Source organism: Ascaphus truei, chromosome 1 (assembly GCF_040206685.1).
Source record: "Ascaphus truei isolate aAscTru1 chromosome 1, aAscTru1.hap1, whole genome shotgun sequence".
Classification (NCBI taxonomy): Eukaryota; Metazoa; Chordata; class Amphibia; order Anura; family Ascaphidae; genus Ascaphus; species Ascaphus truei.
Window position 1 is genome coordinate 457,213,131 of NC_134483.1, and position 25,084 is coordinate 457,238,214.

The 25,084-nt window shown below is 42.9% G+C and overlaps 1 protein-coding gene across 2 annotated transcripts in view; it reads right to left on the reverse strand.

The window, feature by feature from the left end:
• The window catches only part of ABCG2 (ATP binding cassette subfamily G member 2 (JR blood group)), a 123,244-nt gene that overhangs the window by 44,202 nt on the left and 53,958 nt on the right, over positions 1-25,084 (reverse strand). The window contains exon 2 of one of the 2 annotated variants that reach the window (XM_075565544.1): positions 19,298-19,405. In XM_075565544.1, the coding sequence (XP_075421659.1) occupies positions 19,298-19,348 (51 nt within the window). In that variant the 5' untranslated portion in view covers positions 19,349-19,405. Of the gene's footprint in view, positions 1-518; positions 796-19,297; positions 19,406-25,084 lie in introns of those variants that run through there. The other variant, XM_075565554.1, reaches the window with a different exon arrangement.

The window sequence follows — 25,084 nt, forward strand, 5'->3', positions numbered from 1 at the left end:
TAAACTCTTGTTGGAAATCAATTTGAGCGTGGAAAATTATATGTACATGCTGCGCATACTGCAGTGCTACGTACAAAAAATGACATTAAAAATATTACAAAAGAATATAAATGTAATACATTTTGTCAATTTTTATTTTCTTGACTAACCTTGCTGCTCTCTCTTTCACCATAAGGTACTGGAACTTTAATAGATCAAAATGAAAATATTACGCCAACATTTTTTTTTAATCTTTATTGCACTTCTCAGGTTGTTAGCCATAAAACTGACAAATGGAAAGCAAATTCTCCAGGGTATGATATTCAGCAGTGATATTTACCCAAACCTACACAATTCTGAGAATCTGGCAAATTATGTGCAAAACAAGACACAGATGTACCATTCCAAAACAGATGGATCTAGAAATAGTTATGTATAATATTTAAATACATTACATATAAACATACACACTGTGACTGACTATTTATAGCACGTTGTGTAACGCCAGATGCCCCTCCTTCACAATCTCTCCCACTTACCTTAAAGTATGGACAGATCAAAATTAATGATATATCTGCGCTTCCAAGCTTGCGTGGGAGTGTGGGCAGCCCGGCTGGAACAGGGTGGTGGAAGCTTGCAGTGAGCTTTCCATGTGCTGTGGGGGGGATTCAGATCTCCATGTCTGATGATACTGCACTTATCAGCCTGTCACTGCTACTGAGCATCTGCAGCAGGCAGGGAAGAGGCAACCGAGATAGAGCACTGGGACATATAGTAGACACGTGGGGGGAGGGTTTTGTGACATCACAATGACCCTCCTGCTGGATGGAGACTTGTCAGAGTTGCCAATTACAGGCAAGGCTGTCAGAGACTCTCACTTAGGACTGTTACCTAAGGAGTGAGCTTCTCTATATATACTGAGCTGTGTCACCTGTGTCAATGGGGAAGTTCCTCAATATATCATTGTGATTTAAGAAACAAAATGATGTCTAGGCACATGTACAGTACACCCAGCTTAACTATTTTTGACATTGTGCCTCTTCTTCCTGTGCCAACCCCAGCTGGCTGCAAAATATTGGTCTGTATTGTTGGCTAATAGCTGGGTTTCAAATACAGTCATATTTAACCTCTCTTATGGGTCACATTTTTTGTTTTGGGTAGTGTAGAGGTATACCAGAAAAACATGAGAACTTTAGTTGTTAGTAATAAGTGGCCAAACCCCAGAGGTACCTCATCGCAATTCAAAGTGGGGCAACATTTTAGTATCATGAACAGAAAAGTGTGCTTTATTGCACTGTATTTTTATTTCTCTACTTGCACTGTTAACATGTTGATCACTTACAGCACTGATATTTACACTTGCCCTTTCTAACACTGTTTTTATTTTTAAAATCTGATGCTACATTAAAGAAATACAAGTGTTTGAACTATTCAGTGTCTGGGAAATATTATCTCCCGTCTAGTGCAGTCTAAAGGTTACCATGGTAACACTAGAAACTACAGATGGAAAAAAAATCTGATTTTTAACCCTTTTTTATTTTTTAAGATCAGGACATGCTGAGAGTCAAGATACTAACACTGTGTTTTTCAACCAGGGTTCCCTCATGTTCCCTGGGCATCAGGGTTCCTTGCAATTTTCAGGTCATTTGAAAATTGTATCAAATACAGAAGACTTTACAATGCATCTGATCTCAGACACATTATTAGAGAGGGTTGGGGTTCCTAACAATGCATCTGATCTCAGACACATTATTAGAGAGGTTTGGGATTCCTTACAATGCATCTGATCTCAGACACATTATTAGAGAGGGTTGGGGTACCTAACAATGCATCTGTTCTCAGACTGTATTTGAGAGGGTTGGGTTTCCTAATGTAGCACCCCTCTGGGATTCCAATTTAGTTTAAGGGGTTAATATGGATTTAAGAAGTTAACTCTTATTAATATCCCATTTAGTTATTGTGACGGTGAAGGGGTAACCAGGCCATCAATAAAGGTATTATGCCGGCTGGTTACCTCTGAACATATTTGTGGGTTTAGAGTGTCAGCTCTTGGACCCATTGGTTGTACATGAAATGTATGTGATTGTGCAACAATAAAGAATGTATGTGTTTTACATTACCAGGAGAGCTAACCAGGGGAGATTCACAGGCTATGAGTCAAAGGGGGTTTTGCGGAAAAAGTGTTGTCACATTGTGTCTAGGTAGATGGGGCCCAGAGTTGGTGGCCAGCCCAAAAATGTACCCGGGAATCAAGTCAGATTCCCGGGGACATATAGGCACAGACCTCTAGTCAAAATCCTCCCTTTAAAACAGTTATGCAACTCACCGCCAAGTTCCCTGCTTCAGCATAGACTAGAAAGGTAAAAGGGGCATAGGGATTTGAGGTGTCCCTTACATAGTCAAGAGGTCCCTAGGTTAAGGGGGATACTCATTTTACGCCCAGGTCACCCAGAAGCTGTATAGGGTGTGACTCACCACTAAGTTCCCTGTTTCAGCACAACCCAGGAAGGTAAACAGGGCATAGGGATGTGAGTTGTCCCTGAAACAGTCAAGGGGTCCCTAGGTTAATGGGGATACCAGTAAATGCCCAGGTCACCCAGAATCGGTATAGGGCTTCTGGGGAGTACTCCAATCAGGAGGGGACTTTTAAAAGTCCAGTCCTAAGTATTGTATAGAGTGTGGGGATTATGGCTAGTAACAGATAGAGGATGAGACACGCACTCAGTTACATAGGTAACAGGGGTGGGGTACTTAGCTGCCGGTGCGCTGGTTCTGGGGAGCTCCTGAAGTCCCAATATGATCCAGTATACAATGAACAAACAGGCACACGGTCTTAATCATCAAGGAGGTGTAATGTGCCATATAGACCAACGTTTCGGCAGTCTTGAGAAAGGCAGCACTAGACTGCCGAAATGTTGATCTATATGGCACATTAAACCTCCTTGATGATTAAGACCATGTGCCTATTTCTTCATTATGGCTAGTAAGAAATACCGTGCTGCTTTTTATTCTATTTCCCATAACCCACAGACTTAGGATATTTTTAAAGTGTATATTTTATTCAACTGTGTGTTTTAAAACATATGCTTGTGCACAGAAATGAGCAGGGACTTTCAGAACTAATGATCGGACAGGCCCCTGGCTACCAAGTGGTGCCAGGAGGTCTAGCAGGGCATCTGGGGATGAAAGCACAGAGGTTGTCCAAGGTGTGAAGACCATTTGGATAGGAGGGTAGGATTCAAATATCCACATCCTTAGATCAATGAAAGCCCTTTGAATTTCCATTTGCCAAGTCCCCCTCCCCGCCCCCGCTAATCCCCCCCCCCCCAGACTGGCAAGGAGAAAACAGTGAGTACTTTAAATACTGTCTGAGGACTATTCCAATGAGGCTGTGAAAGGTAGACTATTCCCACAACCCACTACCATCAGGGAATAATTGTCCCCATTTAAGACAACTTTATGAGATTACACATTGGTTCATCATACTAATATGTAGTGCTGCTTCCGCCCCCTCCCCCAGCCCCCCCTCTGGGAGATCTTGCCTAAGCTACAGGTGTTGTGCTTGTTAACCTGTGAGGGTCCAGGAGAGATGAGCATCAGCGATGGTAAGGGGAAACAGGACAGGCTTTTGGTGATCCTACAGGTTTTTTTGTGGTGTCAGATCCTCCAGTCATAGTAGGCTCCAGTGTTCCTGGAGACAGTCCCCACATGATAGACTTTTCTTTCATACCCCTACCCAATAGACTGTTACTTAGGCAGTGGTATATAAAAAGTATTCTTTATTGAAGCAGCTACTGCAGTTATATTACAGCGCATGCATCATATTTTAGAATAAGTCCCAGACCTCTGGATGGTGCTGGCCTTTTTGCAATATTAAGGCCTTGTGCTCTGCACAGATCTTGGGCTGCACTCGACTCCAGTAAGAGCTGAATGCATATCTCAACCCCAGGATTGGACTGAATACAATTTGGAAAACTTCCTCCCTAAGGCACAGAGGGGGAGGGCACAGAGTCTGCACCATGATTCGTTGTATACCCATGTCACTCAGAGAGGCAGCATGCGGGGGGTAAACCCACAGGATAGCTTGTCACTGCCTTTAGCTACTAGGGCATACGTGACAGGGAGGTAGAAAGATAGCCAGGACCAGCCATGGCTATATATACTATTGTGGAATCATATCCCTTACTACTCTGTGCCTCCACAACCAAATACAAATCATATATAATACAATTATGTGATCCAGTACTTGAGCGCCAAGACCACTATTTTTGCACAACTTTAACATAGCACCTGACAGACACTGCGACACTTTGGTGTGGCACCTCTTCTGTTGGCTGGGGGAAGAGGTGTTACAATGCATCTGATCTCAGACACCCTACAGTACCGACACACTTTATTCGAGTGTGGTCGGTACCGCAAGCCGGGAAATCTCCCGGCTTGCTAGTGGCCGCCCCTCGGCGTGCCGCGCGTCATAGACGCGCGGTCACGCGTCTTCGGGAGCGTGCGCCCCCTGCACGCGCGTCCAGGGGCTCCCCGAGGGAGCCCTGGTGTCCCGCGATCGCGGGACAGCGGCAGGGGGTTCCGGGGGACCCGGCGGACCCGGCAGCGGTAGGGAGAGCGCCCCGATCGGAGGGCGCTCTTCCGCTGCTTCGGCGCGCGCCTGTCACTCTCGGGCGCGCGCCAGGCTACTGCTGCGGCAGAGAACGGGCAAATGCTCGAATAAACTCTGCCGCAGCAGTATTAGAGAGGGTTGGGGTTCCAACAAAACATAACTTGTAAGATAAACAGCTGGTAAACGAAAAGCAATTTCCTTCCATTAATATCACTCATTTGTGGTGTTTAGTAATTCTGAGTCCTGGTGATTTTACAACATTGGCATATTTGTTTTAAGCCAAGTCACGAGGATTCCCACTGACCTCACAGAGATATCCTGCCATATTATCAGGACAGTTTACACAAGCACAAGAACACCTAGATGTTCTTAACTTTTGTTTTGCATTACAAAATACATAAACAAACATTTTATTAAGTGGGTCATTATCAAGGAAACGGGGATAGTGGAGGAAGAGATGCCATATTGTATGACATATTACACACAGAACAGAGCTTAAGAAATCGGGGACTGGATAGTACTTTTAAAAAGTGCAGTCATCCTGTTTTTAATATTTGGAAGAAAATAAGACGCATTTAAATATAAGACCAAAACCATTACATCCTAACAAGAAAAAATGGCAGTCTACGGCATAAAGAATGAAATAATCTTTTTACAGATCATAAAAAAAAATCACCACTTTTACTGAGAGTCCCATTATTGCATTTGTTTTCATGCTGTGCAGGTATGTTAGGTGGAAAGGAACAGTGTTTATCCTCAGGGACATTTACTATCACATTTTACCAAGTTAGATAAGCCTGCAGTGTTTGTCACGGAAGAGGGTTGCGTAACGCATAAACCATTAATCAATGATGTGAAGGCAGAGTCAAAGGTGATTCTGGCTGCATGTAGACTGTTCCCTCTGGTCTGCTCAGTTTGATATTGGAGTAGAGGCAATAAACCTGCCTGTTTTGTGGGTTGTCCCTGACACTACACTGCTGGAGAAAATAAAAAACATCAAGTTATCAACAAAATAGAAGTATTTTCCTTTGCATTTTTGATCCAGTTTTGCTTCACTACAAAAATGTCTAATTTCATCATAATGTACTGAACTTTTTTGACATGAAAATATTTAAGAGTTATTTGATATTTAACTTTTTTTTTTTTTTAATAACCTTATCCCGAATATATTTAAAACCTTGCTCTAACTCTTAAAGAGTTCGTATGGAGAGGTGGGTGCTACCTGGGAAATATTTTTAAAAAATGTACATAGAACGCAGAGATCCCTTACTGGTGCACACCACTACTAGAAATAATTGGATCTGAATCAAATCAAATTTTAATAGTCATATTAAAATAAATACAGAATAAACATAACTGGTGCTCCTATAACAAAAATAATAACACAAATTGTGTTCCTCTCCAAAGGGCCAAACTTATGATGGTAGCTACATCGCTATCACTCACTATGCTATAAGGGACATTAATAAGAGCCCTAAGACTGCGGCCCCAGTATCAGCTGCTGCTGGAATATTGAAGAATCTGAAAAACTTTAAAATCCAAGACCACACCCACAGGACCTTCCAAGACAGTGGAAAGCCCGGGCATCATAGTTGATAGTAATCTCACAAAGGAAGAACAGGTCAAACATACAGTCAAGTCCTGCATCAACATACTTAGGGAAGAAAACCCGCGGATGGCACGCCAAACTTGACTATGGCTACTACTCACTCTGTCTTGGCATGCCAAACAACCACATCATTTGCATGAAATTCAGAATACTGCATCTAAAATCATCAGAAACTTGAGCAGATACGACCAAATCAATGCAATCCTGAGACCTTCAATAGCTACTAATAAGACCGTGAATTTAGTTCAATGTACTTTCTACAATCTATAAGCCCACACTAATGGTTTGGCACCAACATACAACTTGGAAAGCATCACTCCCTATGAGCAAACCGGACAACTCAGATCAACCACCACAATGCTTGGTGATCCTTGATTCAAATCCAACAGGATTGGAAAAAGAGCATTCTCAGCAGAAGGGCCCCAAGCTTTGGAACAACTTCCTTATTGACATCAAGGGAGCTGACACTGTCCAACCTTTCAAGAAATTACTTAACACCCACCGATTCAATTAAGCATTTGGGCACTTGCCTCAATTGCTCACCATATTGATCCATGCTGCAAAACATTGATGTTTTGACCAGCATCAAGGCAACCTCAGATCGGAATGGGACGTCTGGCCATGACCAAAATGCCACCGGTGTTTCGCCATTGGGAAACTTCGCCCCAGGACAGCTCGCTGGACATTTCCCCACGATGTCTTCTCCTGCGCCCGACCCAAACCAAGCCAGGTCTGCCGCTCTGACAACTAAATGTCCCGACTGCCCGCTCTGACAACTGCATATTTAAATGTCCCGCACAGGACCGCTACACTGTTGGACATTTAAATATGGTGCATCGGAGCGGCCTGTCTAGGCAGTGTAATGGTCCCGCACAGGACATTTAAACATGCAGTTGTCGGAGCGGGCGCGGCATGTCGGGACGAGCGCGGGAACGGACTTTGCAACGAAATTTTCTGGCAGCAAAGTGTCCCAGCAGGGGAATGCCAGCGGCATTTTGGTTGTGGCCAAATCCCCACGGCCAAACGTCTTAGACTGACCTCAGATTTGGTCCCTAACTAGGATAGAGAGCGGAAATGTTCTTTGTTTCCATGATATTGGTGACCCAAATTTTTAGAAGTGAAACTTCTTTGCTGGCACCTACAGAGTTTTGATGGGGAAAATCTCTTGGCTGGCAATGAAAAATTGTAAAGGAAGTGGCGCCACGCTACTGATGGTCGCGCGGCCGCAATGTTCAAGTCCGCGTGGAGGTTGTAGGCAGCGCATGCGCAGAAGAGGAGCCGACGGTGCGGCGCGCATATGCAGGAGCAACACGCCACACTTGCAGACACACACACACACACAAACAGACACAAGGAATTCACAGTTAGTATAAATATAGAAGTGCAAATAGCTAAAACAGGGGGGGGGGCGAGCACGCGCGTTCAAAGTCAAACTTCTCTGTGTTTTGTCACTGAAATTGTGTTTTGATTTTTACTTAAAAACATTACCATCACAAATACAATTTCTGTGACACAACAGTGACAAAAGACAAAGAAGTTTTACTTAATATGCGCGTGCTCGGCACACACACACACACACACACACACACACACACTTTTTTGTAGGCCTCCTGATGGCACTTAAAATATATGTTGAAGAACATACACAAAACAATTGATATATTTGATGGTAGAGCTCACCAAGTTGGTGAATTTTGACATTTAATATGTAATCCTGTTTCCCCCCTCCCCCCCCCAGTCTCTAAGGGAGTGTGAGGGATGCATGGGGGTTGGTTACAGCTGTGGTGGTGCGTACCTGTGAGGAACAGGAGGGCCTGAGCTTCCCGCGATGTTGTGGGGGAGCCAGGACCGGCTCTGAGCTAGGGCGGCAATACCCCGTGGCCCACCCCCGAGGTTAGCCTCGAGGTGGGTCTTGATTTCTATTCCCATCCCCCCTGGCAGCGGGGTGAGGGCATTGGTCCACCAGTCTATGATTCTATCAGCTTTACTTACAGAGGCTGATCGGTTTGGTTCCTTTCGCTCTCAACCGGCATGCTGCGCCGGGGAGCCCGTAGCCTCCCGATACTCCTCGGACCGTTCCGCAGGATTCGTGGCTTACGGCCTAATACTCAGCAGCCTTAGACTCTTGGTCTCTCTGCTCACTGGAACTCTTCTATAAAACCATCAGTCAGAAAGGAACACACAGCACACAGCAAGCACGAAGAACAACCACCACTCGCCGGAGTGGGCTGCTAAATATAGCGCTAGCCCCTCCCCTCCTGGTGTCAGCAGAACCTCCCTCTTGCTCACGCCTGCAACAGAGTCCAGGCCGGCATTTACCATTCGGGTTAGGGCTATGACGGGGGAAAACCCATAATGATTACTGGAGCCTGATCTTAACAGGACTTACCACAGTAGAAGGAAGATAGGTATAGCCTGAGCTGTTTACAGGGGCTACAAATATAAAATAAATATGTACTAATTTCCACTGTATAGTAGCTTTAAAGAAATTACATTTCTCGTTTGATCCAGATTTGAATTGCACCATATCTGACTTCACTTGTAGTACCCTGCACATGATTTACTGATTCTCCTGTGGGAGCCTCTATGAGGACAATACAAAGAAAGATTGGGTAAATCCCTAACCTGAAACCCCAATCTGTGGATACCTTGGAGTTCTGGCCAAAATATGAAATAAAAATCTCTAGTTTACCCAATTGTCAGATGGGATGTGTAATCATGCTGAGTATTCATGTGTCGGGCTAGGATAGAGTGCAGACATTTTTGATATTTGTGGCAAAACACTTATTTTGTGCAGCCCTTCTACTGTCACTTAAAAATATAGTTACATAGTTTCATACAGTAGTAGATGAGGTTGAAAAAAGACATACTGTATGTCCAACAATTCCAACCTATGCTCAATTTAGACAACAGATACTTTATCTTATATCCATACTTACAGTATATTGATCCAGAGAAAGGCAAACAAAAAACCCAAGTGAAATATCATCCAATGATATCTCATAAGGGGAAAAATAAATTCCTTCCTGACTCCAAGTATTGGCAATCAGATTACTCCCTGGATCAATATTCTTACCATGTTTACTTATTAGGTATATCCCTGTATACCTTTCCTTTCTAAAACAATGTCCAACCTTTTTTTGAACATATCTATTGTATCTGCCATCACAGTCTCCATGGGTAATGAATTCCGCATTTTAACAGCCCTTACTGTAAAGAACACTTTCCTTTGTTGCTGGTGAAATCTCCTTTCCTGAAATCTTAAGGGATGTCCCAGAGTCCTTGGGATGAATAGTTATTTTGAAAACTCATTGTACTGTCCCCGAATATATTTGTATATAGTTATCATATCCCCTCTTACTCGCCTCTTTTCTAACGTAAATAAATCTAATTTAGCTAGCCTCTCCTCAAATTATATTATCCATCCCCTTTATTAATTTGGTGGCTCTTCTCTGCACTTTTTCTAGTTCCATAATATCTTTTCTAAGGAGTGGTGCCCAAAATTATACTCCATATTCAAGATGTGGTTTTATTAATGCTTTATAAAAGGGACATCATTCTGTTTACATCCCTTCCATCCATTGCCCACTGTAACATGTGCTCACCACAAACTGGACAAGACCGCAAGGCTGAGGTGGGGGTGTATATAACCACCACCCTACAACCACGGGACCAGGTCCCGAGTGCAGAGCCAGTGTCGTGTAGCCGGGTCAGGGTAGAGGAGTTCACTTAGGTCGTGGTACTTGCCGTGGTCCAGGGTAGGAGAGAGGAGAGTGGTCATTATCCATAAGCTGTGGTCGAGGAGAGAGCGGTGGTCCAAAAAACAAGCCAAAGTCCAGGGGTACAGAAGATACGGGTCCAGCTACGAGCAGAGGTCACAACACAGATCAGGCAAGGAACAGAAACAGGCAAAACCAGGAAGCAGCAAGCACAATACGTAAACAACAGTTTGTTTCTGTGCTAGTTGCTGAGCATAGACAGGGTAATAATGGAGGTAGGAACCAAACAGGGGGCAGCAGGAGAGTGACGTCATGCATAGGATACACCCGATAGGAGGAAGCAAGATTGGCTGCAGGTGAGAGGCAGCTGATACCTTTCTTGAGATTACCTGCTGCATGGCGTGCGTGCGAAGGAGGTATGGGACGTGAGGTGGGGGCGTCGCCAGAGGGACCAAGCACAGTGGCGCCATATAGGGAAGAAGACTCCATGAGTGCGGTGTTCGGGTGGTGCGCACACACAGACCGAAGTCTGCGTGTGCTACAGGTATTGTGTGTGATGCGTCCGAGAGGCGGGACCTAGTTGCGATACTGACAGTACCCCCCTCATCAGGGGAGAGCTCCGGGCGACTCATAGATGGCTTAGAAGAATACTTGTGATGGAAGGCCCAGATTAGTCTGGAGGCGTGTACCTGTTCCTGAGGTATCCACTCACGATCCTCAGTGCCGAAACCTTTTATGTTCTTCGAGCCCGGAAGGTAAGAAATTACAAAATTAAAAAACTGGTGAAAAATAAGGACCACCATGCCTGTTGTGACCCCAAGTGACGCGTACCTTCAATGTAAAGCAGGTTTTTGTGGTCGGTCAGGATAGTGACAGAAGTTTCTGTACCCTCGAGAAGGTGTCTGAATTCTTCCAAGGCCATCTTAATGACGAGAAGTTCACGGTTTCCTACGTCGTAGTTTTGCTCAGCAGTAGATATTTTTTTAGAAAAAAACACACAGGGATGCAGTCTGGCCTGGGGATTTTTCCTCTGAGAGAGAATCGCCCCAGCTCCTACATCAGAGGCATCCACTTCGAGCGTGAAGGCCAATCGTGGATCCGGATGCATCAGGATAAGTGCAGAAGAAAAGGCTTCCTATAATTTTTCGAAAGCTACTGTAGCTTCGGGAGACCAGTGCGCTGGGTCGGCTCCTTTTTGGGTTAGGGCTATAATCGGTGCAACCACCGAAGAAAAGTTTTGGATAAATCGATAATAATTTCCGAATCCGAGAAATCTATGTACGGCTTTGAGAGATAGTGGACAAGGCCAGCCCATGACTGCTTTGACCATGGTGGGATCCATAGCGAGTCCTGTGTCGGAAATAATGTACCCCAGGAAGGAAGTCGAGGTCTGGTGGAATTTACATTTTTGCGTAGAGGTTCAGAAGGTATCTCCGGATATGGTGATGGGGATGTAAATCCTGAAAGAAAGTTTGGGAGGAGGTTAAGACAAGGTATCCAGCATGATCCTCCGGACTCTCACTTGGCTGTGGCGTTTCCCAACTTCACTGGGCAAGTGGCCACCAAATGTCCGCTGTTACCACAGTATAGGCATAAACCTGCGTGGCACCTGCGCTGTCTTTCGCCCTGTTGATAGGCGGGTGCCTCCTAAGTGCATGGGTTCATCCACGGTTGACGGTATATAGAGCCACGGACTGAATTCTTTGTGTGGAACATGCGCTCCAATGCCGGGTCCATTATAAGTACAAAATTAGGCTTGTAAATGAGAGTCCAAAAAATCATAGGGGGTAATAATTGAGTAAAGAATCGTGCGGTATGGTATCCTTAATTGGGACCTATATTCCCTGAAGGAACTGAGCAAAGGAGCAAACTCCCTGTGCAGGACCTCATTGGGATGGGCCCTGGAACACTATAAGACCACATTGCATGTCATTTGAATAGAATAAAGTCTCTTACTCACATCTCTGGAGCATCCCCAATCCAAATGGTGTATGGAGCATGCTGCAACTTAGCTTGAAAATCCAAATCTGCATCCATTAGAGGTGAAGGCGCACAGCAAAGAGAGTGGGTCAAAAAGCTAGTTTAAAAAATATACTTTATTGATCCATAAAAGAGAAATGGAGGTGCAAAAACCCTCCTACATGTTTCGTGCACCAAGCACTTTATCAAGGAGTCCTTGATAAAGTGCTTGGTACACGAAACATGTAGGAGGGTTTTTGCACCTCCATTCCTCTTTAATGGATAAATAAAATATATTTTTTAAACAAGCTTTTTGACACACTCTCTTTGCTGTGCGCATTCACCTCTATGGATGCAGATATAGAGCCATGGACCCTGCTGGACAAGTAAAGAAAGAGTGTGTACCTCGTTGGTGCCTTCCCCTCTCCATCTTTCTTTCCTGGAGGTGTTGATCCATGTGTATGCATAGTGCCACGAGATCTTCTAGTCCTGCAGGCGCTCCTGAGAAGCTAACTCATCCTTGAGACCCTCGGACAATCCTTGCCAGAATACCGCCGACAGGGCTTCATCGTTACACCCTGTCTCGGAGGCTATTGTATGGAATTCGACCACGTAGTGGGCCACCGTATGGTCCCCCTGTGAGATGTTTAAGAGAGTAGACGCTGCAGTTACCTTGCGGCCAGGCGTATCGAAGAATTTCCGGAACTCTGCAGTGAAACGATTAAGATCGGAGTTCAGGTCTGGTCTTTGGTCCCAGATAGGTGAGGCCCATACCAGGGCGTCGTCCGTCAACAGAGAAACATTATATGCCACCTTAGAGCATTGAGAAGGGAAATGAGAAGGTAACAGCTCGAAGTGGATGGAACATTGGTTCAAAAATCCCAGACAGCCCAAAGTATCACCAGCATAACGGTTAGGGGTAGGTAGCTGTGGTTCAGAAGTCGGGGCCACAGGAGCAGGGACAGGTACCAGTGCTGCGGGTATAGCAGAGGAAGAAGGGAGGCGTTTAGTCTTGTCAGTAAGGTCGGCTAGGTCGTGACTGAACTGGTGCATTTGCTGGACTTTTTGCATCAGAGATCCCTCCACTTGCTTGAACATACCCTCATTCATACAATTGTCGACCCACCCCAGTGTGGTCCAAGTTTGTTGGGCTAAGCATATTGTAACGTGCGCTCACCACAAACTGGACTAGACCACGGGGGCTGAGGCCCTACAACCATGGGACCAGTTCCGGAGTGCAGAGTGAGTGTTGTGTAGCCAGGCCAGGGTAGAAGAGTTCGGGTAGGTTGTGGTAATTGCCGTGGTCCGGGGTAGGAGAGAGGAGAGTGGTCGTTATCCATAAGCCGTGGTCGAAGAGAGATCGGGGGTCCAAAAACAAGCCAAAATCCAGGGGTACAGAAGATACGGGTCCAGGTACGAGCAGGGGTCACAACACAGATCAGGCAAGGCACAGGAACAGGCAAAACCAGGAAGTAGCAAGCACAATACATAAGCAACAGTTTATGCTCAGCAATTAGCACAGAAACAGACAGGGTAATAAAGGAGGTAGGAACCAATCAGAGAGCAGCAGGAGAGTGACGTCATGCATAGGATACCAGCCGATAGGAGGAAGCAAGATTGGCTGCAGGTGAGAGGCAGCTGATACCTTTCTTGAGATTACCTGCCACGCGGCATGCGCGCTCAGGGGGGGCGTGACGTGAGGCAGGCATGTCGCCAGCGGGACCAAGCGCTGTGACGCCATAACGGGAAGAAGACTCAATGAGCGCGGTGTTCGGGTGGCGCGCACGCGCAGACCGAGGTCTGTGTGCGCCGCAAGTATTGTTGTATGACGCGGAGGGTGGAAGGCTAAGGGGAAGTGTGAGGGAGTACTTCTTCTCAGAAGGGTGGTAAAATTGTGGAATAGCCTCAAAACAGAGGTGGGAGGGGCTAAAAGAGTAAGAGAATACAAATGCTTGGGATAGACATAAGGCTATCGTAAATATGAAAGACAGCCGCAGATTGAATGGGTCTGAGACGTCACAGCAGATAAGGAAATGGGCAGACTAGGTGGGCCACGTGCTTCTTATCTGCAGTCAAGTTCTCTGTTTCCTTGTGTCTAAAGCTAGTGATACATTATATTTGCAGGCTGAGCACCCCAATATTTAGAATTTTTAAGTTCTGACTATTGCATTTACCAATAACTCACTCAAACACATGATTCTCTTAAATAGCTGTAACCAATTACTCTTCAATACAAAATAAATTTTCCTTTAAGGTACAATTCCCCCCTACAGAACTGTCCTATCTCGAGCCTCTCAGACAAGGCTTGTTAATGTCTATTGATGTCACAAAGTGGGAGGATCTTTGCAACCACACAGTTTAATAATCACCTTTAATCCTGACATAAAAACGGCAACAAATAATGAATTGCAGGTGTAGCCCCTTTACCCTCACCCAAAGTGAGATTAGGTACTGCTACTAGTGTCTTTTGAAAAGTGGTGCGTACCTGTGAGGTAACAGGAGGGCTGAGTTGCTCCGCCATTCAGTGGGGAGAATCAGGACAGACTTTCAGGGTTCTTCACTCGTGGTCAGCGCCTCCAGTCAGCATGGATCCTGTGTTTGCAGGATGGTCAATACTGACACTATGTTCTGGTCCCGTTAGTAACCACAATGGATTACAGTGCAACTGGTTCTTTATTCAGTACAGTAAAAGTCAGACAGACTGCACAGCCCTCCTTTAAGGATAAGGCCTTGCAGTACCCATCCAGATTCTTATCTCTGGTTGTGCTCAGGATAACACACAAACTCCCACTCCTCAGGGGGACGGGAGACAGACTACTCACTTCTGGAAAGTGTCAGAATAAACCCAGAGGATGGGCTTGTAACCCCACCACATAACAGGGAAGGTCTGGATACTGATAGGGCATCACATACAGCAGGTGACCCAATCAGGACCCTTCCCTCAGGCTGAAACATTCTGGCTGTTGCTAGGCCCGCCCTCAGATACAGCAAATGCATCTAAGGCTGCAAAAGCACACAAGGCCTTTCTGATTGAATTAACCCATCCACTGCCTGCACCTAACAGGGCTTATACTGGTAGGGTCCAGGAAAATAAGTAGCGTTCGGGTGGCTATGGAACACAGGAATAAAGATGCCACTGCTATTTACTGTACACACCAGTAATGTTTAATATTATAATATTATTACTGCTTAGGTCCTTATGAATTCTTGGATGTATGACATCGGGGCAAGGTGCCTTAAATACTTTCATTTTATCAAGCCGCCTATGAACTTTTTCCTCAGTTAACCAATTGTTCGTTAATATATAGGTTGTGGCTTCCTCCTGCAGCACTATCAGTGAAATTGATTCTTCCCCAGTAACCATAGAAGCAAAGAATTTGTTTAATACCTCTGCTTTTTCCTTATCTAGAATAATCTGCCTGCCCATCTCCCACTGAAAGGGGCTTATATTTTATTTTCTCATTTTTTTTTGTTATTAAGATACTTAAAGAACTTTTTAGGGTTGATCTTACTTTCTATTGCAATCCTTTTTTCATGATCCATTTTGCTAATTTGATTGCGCTTTTGCAACATTCCTTATAATTCTGATACAAGGTCTCTGTCCCTTCTGACTTCAAGAATCTAAACGATTTCCTCTTCTTGTCCATTTCCTCCCCTACCTGTTTATTTAGTCACATTGGTTTTGACTTATTTCTTTTATATTTATTACCCAGGGGTATACACTGATGAGTGTGCTTTTATAACAATGTTTTGAAAGACTGTATATTTATCTTCCACATCTTTCCCTGCAAAAACATCATCCCGGTGTATTCCTTGTAGATTAGCCCTCAATTTATTAAAATCTTCCTTTCTAAAGTTTAAAGTCTTTGTTGAACCCAAGTAATATGGTTTATGATAATTTATTTCGAATGAGACCATGTATGATCACTGTTAACAAATATTCAAGTCCGGGAAAATTTGGGTATTACTTCTACATTGTTTGATATGACTGAAGATAGATAGAGATTCCATATTGTCTATATACACACACAGGCATATTGTCTCTATACAAACACACATATATTTGATTAGTAGATGTAGGAAAACATGCAGTTGGGCAGTATTACAGCTCAAGGCTAAATAGAGAAGAATAGATATTAAATTAAGAAAGACATATCAGAGGCTGGAAGACCGATGGAAAATGGGGAGAACATCAAGTTCTGAAAACAGACAAAGGTCAAGTACAAGAACGGGTCATAACTAAATGTGAACATTGGGAAAAACAAGTGTATATACAGATGAAGTCTGCGGTTCTGACGTGTCCTCCTCGATGCTCCTGTATGGGAAACCCTCAAGCACCGCGCATACGCTTTTCATAAGCCATAGCGGGTGAAAGCGCGCCACGGGGAGGCACAAATTCCCCCGCGGGCAGCCAACGGACTGCCCACGGAGCGTTCCTGGAGGCACGACGGAACCGGAGATTTCATCTGTATATACTGACTAATTCTCCATTCATAATATACTCAAATGCATGCTGTGATGTCTGTAAAGAATGATGCTGTGACGCTGTGACGCTGTGACGCTGTGCTCTGTATCTGCCTCTGAATAAATACTTAAACAAATAATTCGATCCATGAACTTATTGACTACGGTGACATACCTTATCTTCAAGATAGACATGGAACTATCTTCAATTACCAAATCCAGTATTGCCCCTCTCCTGGTTGATATCCTCAATAATTTGGGTCATGTAATTGTCTTTAAGCATTCCCAAAAACCTGCTTCCTTTCGTAGTAATGCTAAACTCATTGCCCCAGTCTACGTCTGAATAATTAAAATCACCCATAATGCAAACGTGACGTGCCTTCTCTATTTGCAAAAGTATTTTGGCTTCTATCTATCTCATAGATTTTTGGTGTTTTATAGCATATCCCTACAAACATTTTCTTTGTACCTCCACTGCTAATTTCTATCCAAAAGATCTCTCCATTTTCATCATTCCCTTAATAAACATCTTCCCTTATAATAGGTTTTAGATCCGTTTTAACATATAAAACCAGGAATAACCTTCTAAATTAACTGTCCAGTCATGAGTTCCATCCCATCATGTTTCAGTAATGCTAGAATATCATACTGCACCCTTGTAGCTATTGATTCAAGCTCACCCATTAATTCAAGTTCACCCATAATTAAAATCTGATATCTCTGAATCATAAGAAATATAAATTTGCGGCTGGCATAAGTGGACGAATGCAATGTTATTAAATTAGATAAATTGAAGAGTTACATATGTCAAGTGTGTGTTTTACATAAAAAGTTAAAAAATTGTCCCTTTCAAAATTGCTGTCCATACGTGTATTTTAATCATACAAATGCGATGGTGAAAGTGGCATTATTCATATTACAAGGAGAGCGTTATGGGGTATTTTATACTCTTAGCCATTTTCAATGTTAAAAATTTTTTTATGGCCCTGCCTTAAATGTCATAAGAGATTGATGAGTGGGAGTTAAAACATGCCCACAAAAGGTTGGCTTGTCCTGTGAGAGAGGCAAAGGTTGGGCATAAAAACCATGTATTTGAGTATCAGATCTAGAATTCAACACAGGAGTATTAAATCTATAATATGTGAATACTCCTATTTCCATCTTATGACTGCTTGAGGAGTCTGATAGGTGGTAATAATGTATTAGACTTTCTCTTTTTGTCATTTTATTTTATGAAACTGCCTGCATATAAATATTGTATGTCTTTGTAACATTCTTTTTCTGTGCCACTTTTTGTATATTAAATCTACAATTTAATAAGTACTGTCTTTGGGCTCTAATTGAACCCAGTACCTTTTTCAAAAGATTAACCATTAACCATTTTTGGACACATTTTGCTACATTGGGTTTTTGTGCTATTTACATATATTTGTTTCTAGTAAACAAGAGACCAAGAACTTCTAAAGGTAAAACGTTAAATTATTCTTGGTGGTGGCAGTGAAATTGAGGTGTAGGGTGGCGGTTTTAGGGAGATATTGCTCATTTTGAGGTCCTGTGGGAAGGTACGTGAGTTAACTAGAGGTTTTAACCCTTTTCATATACACAAGTCATGTGCTCACAGGTGGGGCATACATGACACCCAGTAAAACAGAATAGCTGTTTTGCTAATTTGAGTCATGTCCTACTTATCATCTATGAGATAATCATAATACGCAAGAGAATGTGAAACCGGTGATTTACACTGTTTTCCAATCTGCAAAAAGAATTGTGAACAAGGTGAAAATCTCCTATCACTTATGTCAAAGATTTAGCAAATTTCACGAAAACATTGCCTATCCGTAAATGCTAGTAATCAACAGACAAGCAAGGTGTAAATGCAAATTAGTTTACTGAACAAAGTGAATGGCCAACAAGTTTTTTACAGCCGTTTCTGCTGAAAAAATAATTAACTTATGTACGATCTTCTCAGACATTGTGACCTGTAATTACGTGTGTTATAAAACGTTATTTGCCCCATAAACACAATTCACACATGCAGCCAATGTGTGTTATCAGAACAGTCATGACCTGGGAACAGCTTCCTAATAATAAATTACATGAACTGCATCACCAGTTGAAGATCGAGTTCCACTTACCGACACAGATTATTGTAATAGCATATCTCATAGTTTAAGATTGATTAAATCAGAGGGACTGGGCCTTTACATTCATTAATAGAGGGGTTCGCAACATACAGTAAAAAGATAATAAATGGTATTTAGATGAAGGGATATTCATTAATTAATTTAGGCACCTCCAAAGAGGTTACCAAACATAAAACGTTGTGCTGTGATGTGTGTTACTTTATAGTCTTGTCTATTTTTGAGTATTTATTATTTTTACACAGGTGGGGAACCATGTCATTGTTTCATAATATATGTTTGAGTTGATATTGGCCTCATATCTTGAGTACAGGAAGTTAGCACTGTTTGAGACTTCTTTGTTCTGTGTTCACTGAAATTTGACATTGCTTATTAAGATATTTTTCAAACATGCATCCTGTTCCCACTAAACTGCAGCAGTCTAATGTTCATAAGGTATATGGTTATGAAATGGTCCTTTTGTCAGGTTTTTTAAATTCACAGCTGATTGAATTTTAAGCAACAACTGTAGGTGACCTAGAATCATGAATATCTTTGGCAACATAAAAGATATTTGATATGTATGTGTTTTTTTTTTTTTCAAGAACAACCATGAGCAAATTTGGTTATTACTGTGTTTGAAGAGATTGATGATTATTGTTTGTGAACTGTTAATAAAAATCTACTATAGGACTGTTAGAACATAAAAGTACCCCGTTATCATTGGTATTATGTATGATATGATAACTATCATAATTTGTATTTAGTATTCATTGAAGTACAAGTATAATCATTATACAAATGAGTATGTACAGTATTAGCAATATAAGCTTACCGTTGTATCTGTGGTATTGCATGGTTCATATTTTACATCTGGCTCAAACATGATTCAGGTTCTCTTTTCTTCTTTCCTTTTTTAAGTGGAACTTTCTTCTGGATGCAACTAACATGAGAGAAAATTACAAAAGAAAGTACAGTTAAAGGTGCAATCCCTGATCATTTGCAAAAAACAACATTGTCATAACAATGCAATTGTCTTGCTTAAATAAATGTATTTTAAACAAAGTGTGTGTATGTATATATGTATATGAGAATGAAAAGAAAGCCTGCAACAGACCAAACAATAAGCGATACCAAAATCAGTAAATGTGTACTAAAATGAAGCTACAGACGGTGCTGGGGAAGAAATAATGTGTATAGCTAGAGAAAAAGAATCCCACAATAGCACTCTGGTATATCTTAATATAACAAGTTTATTATAACATCACATACATATTAATACAATCTCTGGTGTCCCTCACCTATAATATATGTGTAGAAACAATTATATATAGAAACCTAATGGCTAATGTAATGTAGGAGAAAAATATATAATCCTAAATATATATGTAGCCATGCCTGGTCTGGCTATCAGTCTACCCTCCCTGACATGCAAGTCCTGGTAAGTGCAGGCACTGTCAGGCCCAAACCTGGGCTTTCCCCACCTAACCAGCTTCCTTGAGTGATGGGGATGGAGGTGGGACAGGGTTTGTGTTCTGCCCAATCCTGGCTCAGACCTTGTACATTCCCCCTCTGTATTAGGGAAGCTGCAACCCTAAATTGATTCAGTGTGTTGTCTCGCCCTCTGAGATGGGACTATGAACTGAAGTCCCATAAGAGGATTGTGGAAAGCAAAGGCAGCTGGAAAGGCCACAAGCCTCAGAGCTGACCCAGGGACCATTCAGACATCTGGGACACGAAGAAGTCTGTAATCTGTGTATACTGTATCTAGTGTATGCTGGTTGCTGAATAAATGATGTTCTTGGTCAACTATACTCTGGCCTCTGAGTCTGCAGTCTATGAGAGAGATTATGAGGGAGTTCTCCTGGAGTCTGCGAAAAATGAAGGCGCTGACCTACAGAGAATTAACTATGCATTTACCTCAAAAATAGTGACAGTGACAACAAATGGTGCTAAGTTGCTCCTTACATAGTATTCAATGTGATAATTAAAACAATAATAAATCACTAAGAGGTGTATAATTGTGCACTAATAAAGAATATATAAAGTGAACGTGCAAGTGCAATAGAATAAGGTAACAAGGTCACAGCTCAACCCTATGAAGAAAGGTCCAGATTTTCTTCTGTACAGTGGTATTAGAAGCTTTGGAGAGCGCAGATATCACAATATATAAAATAAAACAAATGTATACTACATAGTGTAATCAACTTTAAAAATGTCTCTCATTCTAGGATTCAGCAAAATGGGAACTCGCAATTTTTCAGATAAAAAACAGCATTTCCCACATTAAATGTGGTTCAGGATGGCCAGACTTTAGCTTCTCTGGTAAATTGGTGATGGTGGTGTGACGCTCACCGGAAGCCCAGCAGATTGAGAGATTCGAGTCGGAGAGGTGGATATATATCGACCAGCCACTCATCTTTAGTTTTATGTGCCCATGCTGCTTTGTGTTCATGTAAGTGTGATACCATTCTTTGTTCAATACACACTTTAACTATATACAGTGTTGCACTATTGTGTTATTTTTGTCTTATTGAGGATACATCACACTGTAACCACCATCACCCATTTACCAGAGAAGCTATAGAAGCTAAAGTCTGGACATCCTGAACCACATTTAATGTGAGAAATGCTGTTTTTTATCTGAAAAATTGTGAGTTCCCATTTTGCTGAATCCTAGAATTGAGAGACATTTTTTTGAAGTTGATTACACTATGTAGTATACATTTGTTTTATTTGATATATGGTGATATCTGCGCTTCCCAAAGCTTTGAATTTACCTCAAAAGCCTGTCCTGTTTCCCCAACAACATCGGCGGAACCTCATCTCTCCTCCAAGCCAACAGGTATTACGCACCACTATACACATGGTAGCGACACCATCTTCTATAGGATGGGGGAAGAGGGATTACATTTGGAGGCGCTGCTGAGATCTTATAGCACAGGATTTTTACAAAGCACATCAAAAATGATGAAGAAAAAATGGGGGATAGCTCTCTGAGGCTACACCTGGGAGGTTGTTGGCTAAAACCCTTACTATAAGAGTAAATCTGGGGACAGGTCTCTGAGGCTGCACCAGGGACCCTGTGCATCCATTCATCAACATGATGATAGACAGGGGGGGGGGTAGCTCTCTGAGGCATCACTGGAGAAGTTGTTGCCTGACCCTTACTAAAGGACAGTTTGGGACAGGTCTCTAAAGGTACACCAGGGACCATGTGCACCCAAATAACAAAAAAGGTTGGAGCGCAGAGAGAAAAAAAGATGGTGTTAGACAAAAAATCACTTTAATGGGTATCAATACATATAAAAACTTACAATCAGTAAAGCTGCATAGCCCGTAGGGTTCCCAAGCCTGTCCGTCCCTATCCCTGCCTCGATCGGCAGTGCCCTGCTGTGGATCACCACCCTACTCCGAACCCGGAAGTGGAAGTCCAATGCTGGGCTCTCTCGCGAGATCGCTCTTAGGGAAAATTGTGACTTAGGCGGAAAACAAAACCGGACCCCTTTGGGCTACGGGTACTACTCTCCAAGACCGAGTGTGTACCCTGAATTCTATGCAACCCCTCAACGCGTTTTGCACGATCTTGCGCTTCGTTAGGAGGTTTTAAGACATCTCAGGGGGCTGCCTTATATAGGCCACAACCCCCTTAATTATACTAGATATAATACACATGTGCATACTTGTTGCAATGAATAAACAAATGATCCTGTGACTAGACATATACTTCAAACATGACACAAACAAATGCAGACCACAAAAATCTTTTACATTAATTATAAAACCCTTTCCAAACATCCTAAAAAATCTTTATAATTTCCCTAAAAATTCCCTAAAAAATCTTTAAAATTGCTTTGAAAATTCTTTAGAATAGTCCTCTAAAATGTACTTGTATGTTTGAATAGATCACCTGATTTTCAACATATTAAAAATAGCTACTCTGATAAAACCTTGTTTTGCTCTAATTACAGACAACATTTTATGTGATTGTATTTATAAAAAGTTTATATCTTCTACCACTCATTACAAATTAAAAGCTGGTGATCCTAAAACCCCCTTATTGCATATTTACCTCAAAGTTACAATTCATATAACTATCTAAGGAAAGGATTTAGTTCTATCATTTCATTCAGACCATCAGGTATTTTACTTTTAAGTGTATATATCCAATATTGCTCTCGTTGAAGTAACTTTAGATCTCTATTCCCCTTTCTAATATCTTTTTGGACTATCTCTAAACCTCTAAAACGTAGACCTTCTGTTAACCCATTGTGATGTTGTAGAAAGTGCAGTGCCAGATTATGTACTTTTTTACCTTGTTCCACATGGCGTTTGGCATTTCTGATACCATTGACATGTTCGCCAATTCGCACCTTTAGGGGCCTTATAGTTTTCCCAACGTAGCATTTGTTACATGGGCAATTGATAATATAAACTATAAAATTTGTTTGGCATGTAATAAAATCTTTGATTTTGTATTCTAGCCCTGTCTGCTGATCCACGAAAACCTTATCAGGAGACATGTATTGGCACATTATACATTTGCCACATTTAAAATTACCCAACGGTTTAGTTAAAAAGTGTGTTTGCTTTAAAACCTTAGATCCCTTTAAAAAACTGGGTGCTAAAATGCTTTTCAAATTTTGGGCCTTCCTAAAAACTACCTTCGGTTTATCCATTATTTTGTTACCTAAAATGGGATCCATTAATAAAACCTCCCAGTGTTTATTTACCAAATGTCTGATTTTAGATTCCTGTTTACAAAAGTCTGTTATAAACATGGGTGTAGGATTATTGCTGACAAATGCCACTTTTATTTTCGGTGTTAGTAATGTATTCCTTGGTCTATTTTGACTTTAAATAAAGGATTTCTGTAATAAATCTTTATCGTAACCTTTATCTATGAATCGTTGTCTTAAAATATTAGATTGATCATTGCAATCCTTTGGTTCTGAACAGGGGGTTGTGGCCTATATAAGGCAGCCCCCTGAGATGTCTTATTACCTCCTGACGAAGTGCAAGATCGCGCGAAACGCGTTGAGGGGTTGCATAGAATTCAGGGTACACACTCGGTCTTGGAGAGTAGTACCCGTAGCCCAAACGGGTCCGGTTTTGTTTTCCGCCCAAGTCACAATTTTCCCTAAGAGCGATCTCGCGAGAGAGCCCAGCATTGGACTTCCACTTCCGGGTTCGGAGTAGTGTGGTGATCCGCAGCAGGGCACTGCCGATCGAGGCAGGGATAGTGACGGACAGGCTTGGGAACCCTACGGGCTATGCAGCTTTACTGATTGTAAGTTTTTATATGTATTGATACCCATTAAAGTGATTTTTTGTCTAACACCATCTTTTTTTCTCTCTGCGCTCCAACCTTTTTTGTTATTTGTGGACTGTTGGCCCCGGTGATCGCCGGAGAATATAGGAGCTGCGGGAGAAGTTTTCCAATTAAGACTTTTAGAAGACAACGGACGAGCGCAGCCTCTGCTTTTCTGGGAACCCTGTGCACCCATTCACTACGTGTGACAAAGATGGGGTGGACAGGTCCTTGAGGCGAGATCAAGAAACTTGTTGTGCACCTCACAATACCCGACGAAGAAAGGTGGGGGCAGTCCCCTGAGGCGACACCAGGGAGACTGCTGCCCAACCGTTGCTGCCAAGGGGAGGTGGGGGCCCTTTGCTGAGGTTACACTGGGGAGACGGCTGCCCACCCACCCCACTACTCAGTTCCTGAGTAAACCTACCTATATGTTTACCTCTGTAATGCATTTTATTTCACTCCAAATGGTGGTTTCTGTCCAAGGAAATGCACGGCATGGACATTGCTGTACAAAATGGCGGTTCCCGCCGAAAATTGGAACCGCATGCGGTTGTCTGCAAAAGTTTGCAAGCCCTTTTTCTGCAAGAGAGTTGCAAGAGCTCGGCGCGTAAGCAGGAGCTGCGCCCACCCACTGTGATTGGGTCAGCGCTGAACCAAAGCCACGCCCTGCTACTGTGTGTCCCTACTCTAAACTCCACCAGAGGGAGGGAACACTGTGAACACCAATCGGCAACCACCATCTACACTGAGGGAGGAGCCGGAGGTGTGCTGCTCAACCTCCAGTTGCTCGGAGCTATCACTAAGAGCAGAGCTTTTACTGACTTGCTGCTACCAAGAGTGATGTAAAAAACTTAATTAACCATGGCTGCATTTAAGATCTCCATGTACCAACTACAAGAAGGTTTCATGGTAGTGGAAGTGGACGGCCGGTACTTCGTTCAGTGTCTTTGCCCGCAGTGCAATTTACCTGGCAGGGTAGCCATCCCCACGTCCACGTCAGCAGTGCGGGGCCTATTATATGCGGCCGGCCTAATACCAGCCCTCTCCATCAAAGAAGAAGACCGGGCCGGCACACTGATCAGTACGGCCTGCGCAATCACCGAAGACGCAGAGGTTCCCGTGTGCCCTATCTAACACTCTAGGGGTCCAGTGTGCCCGGTGCCGGCGATGTTGCCAGAGCCACTGTTCGAGATGGTTCCCAAAGGTCTATCCCTGACTCCCATAACCCTGGTGGAATATAGGGCAGTTGATCCCACTCCCTGAGAGAGGGAAAGGAAGGTGCACCAGAGCCCTGGCTCCACACTCGCA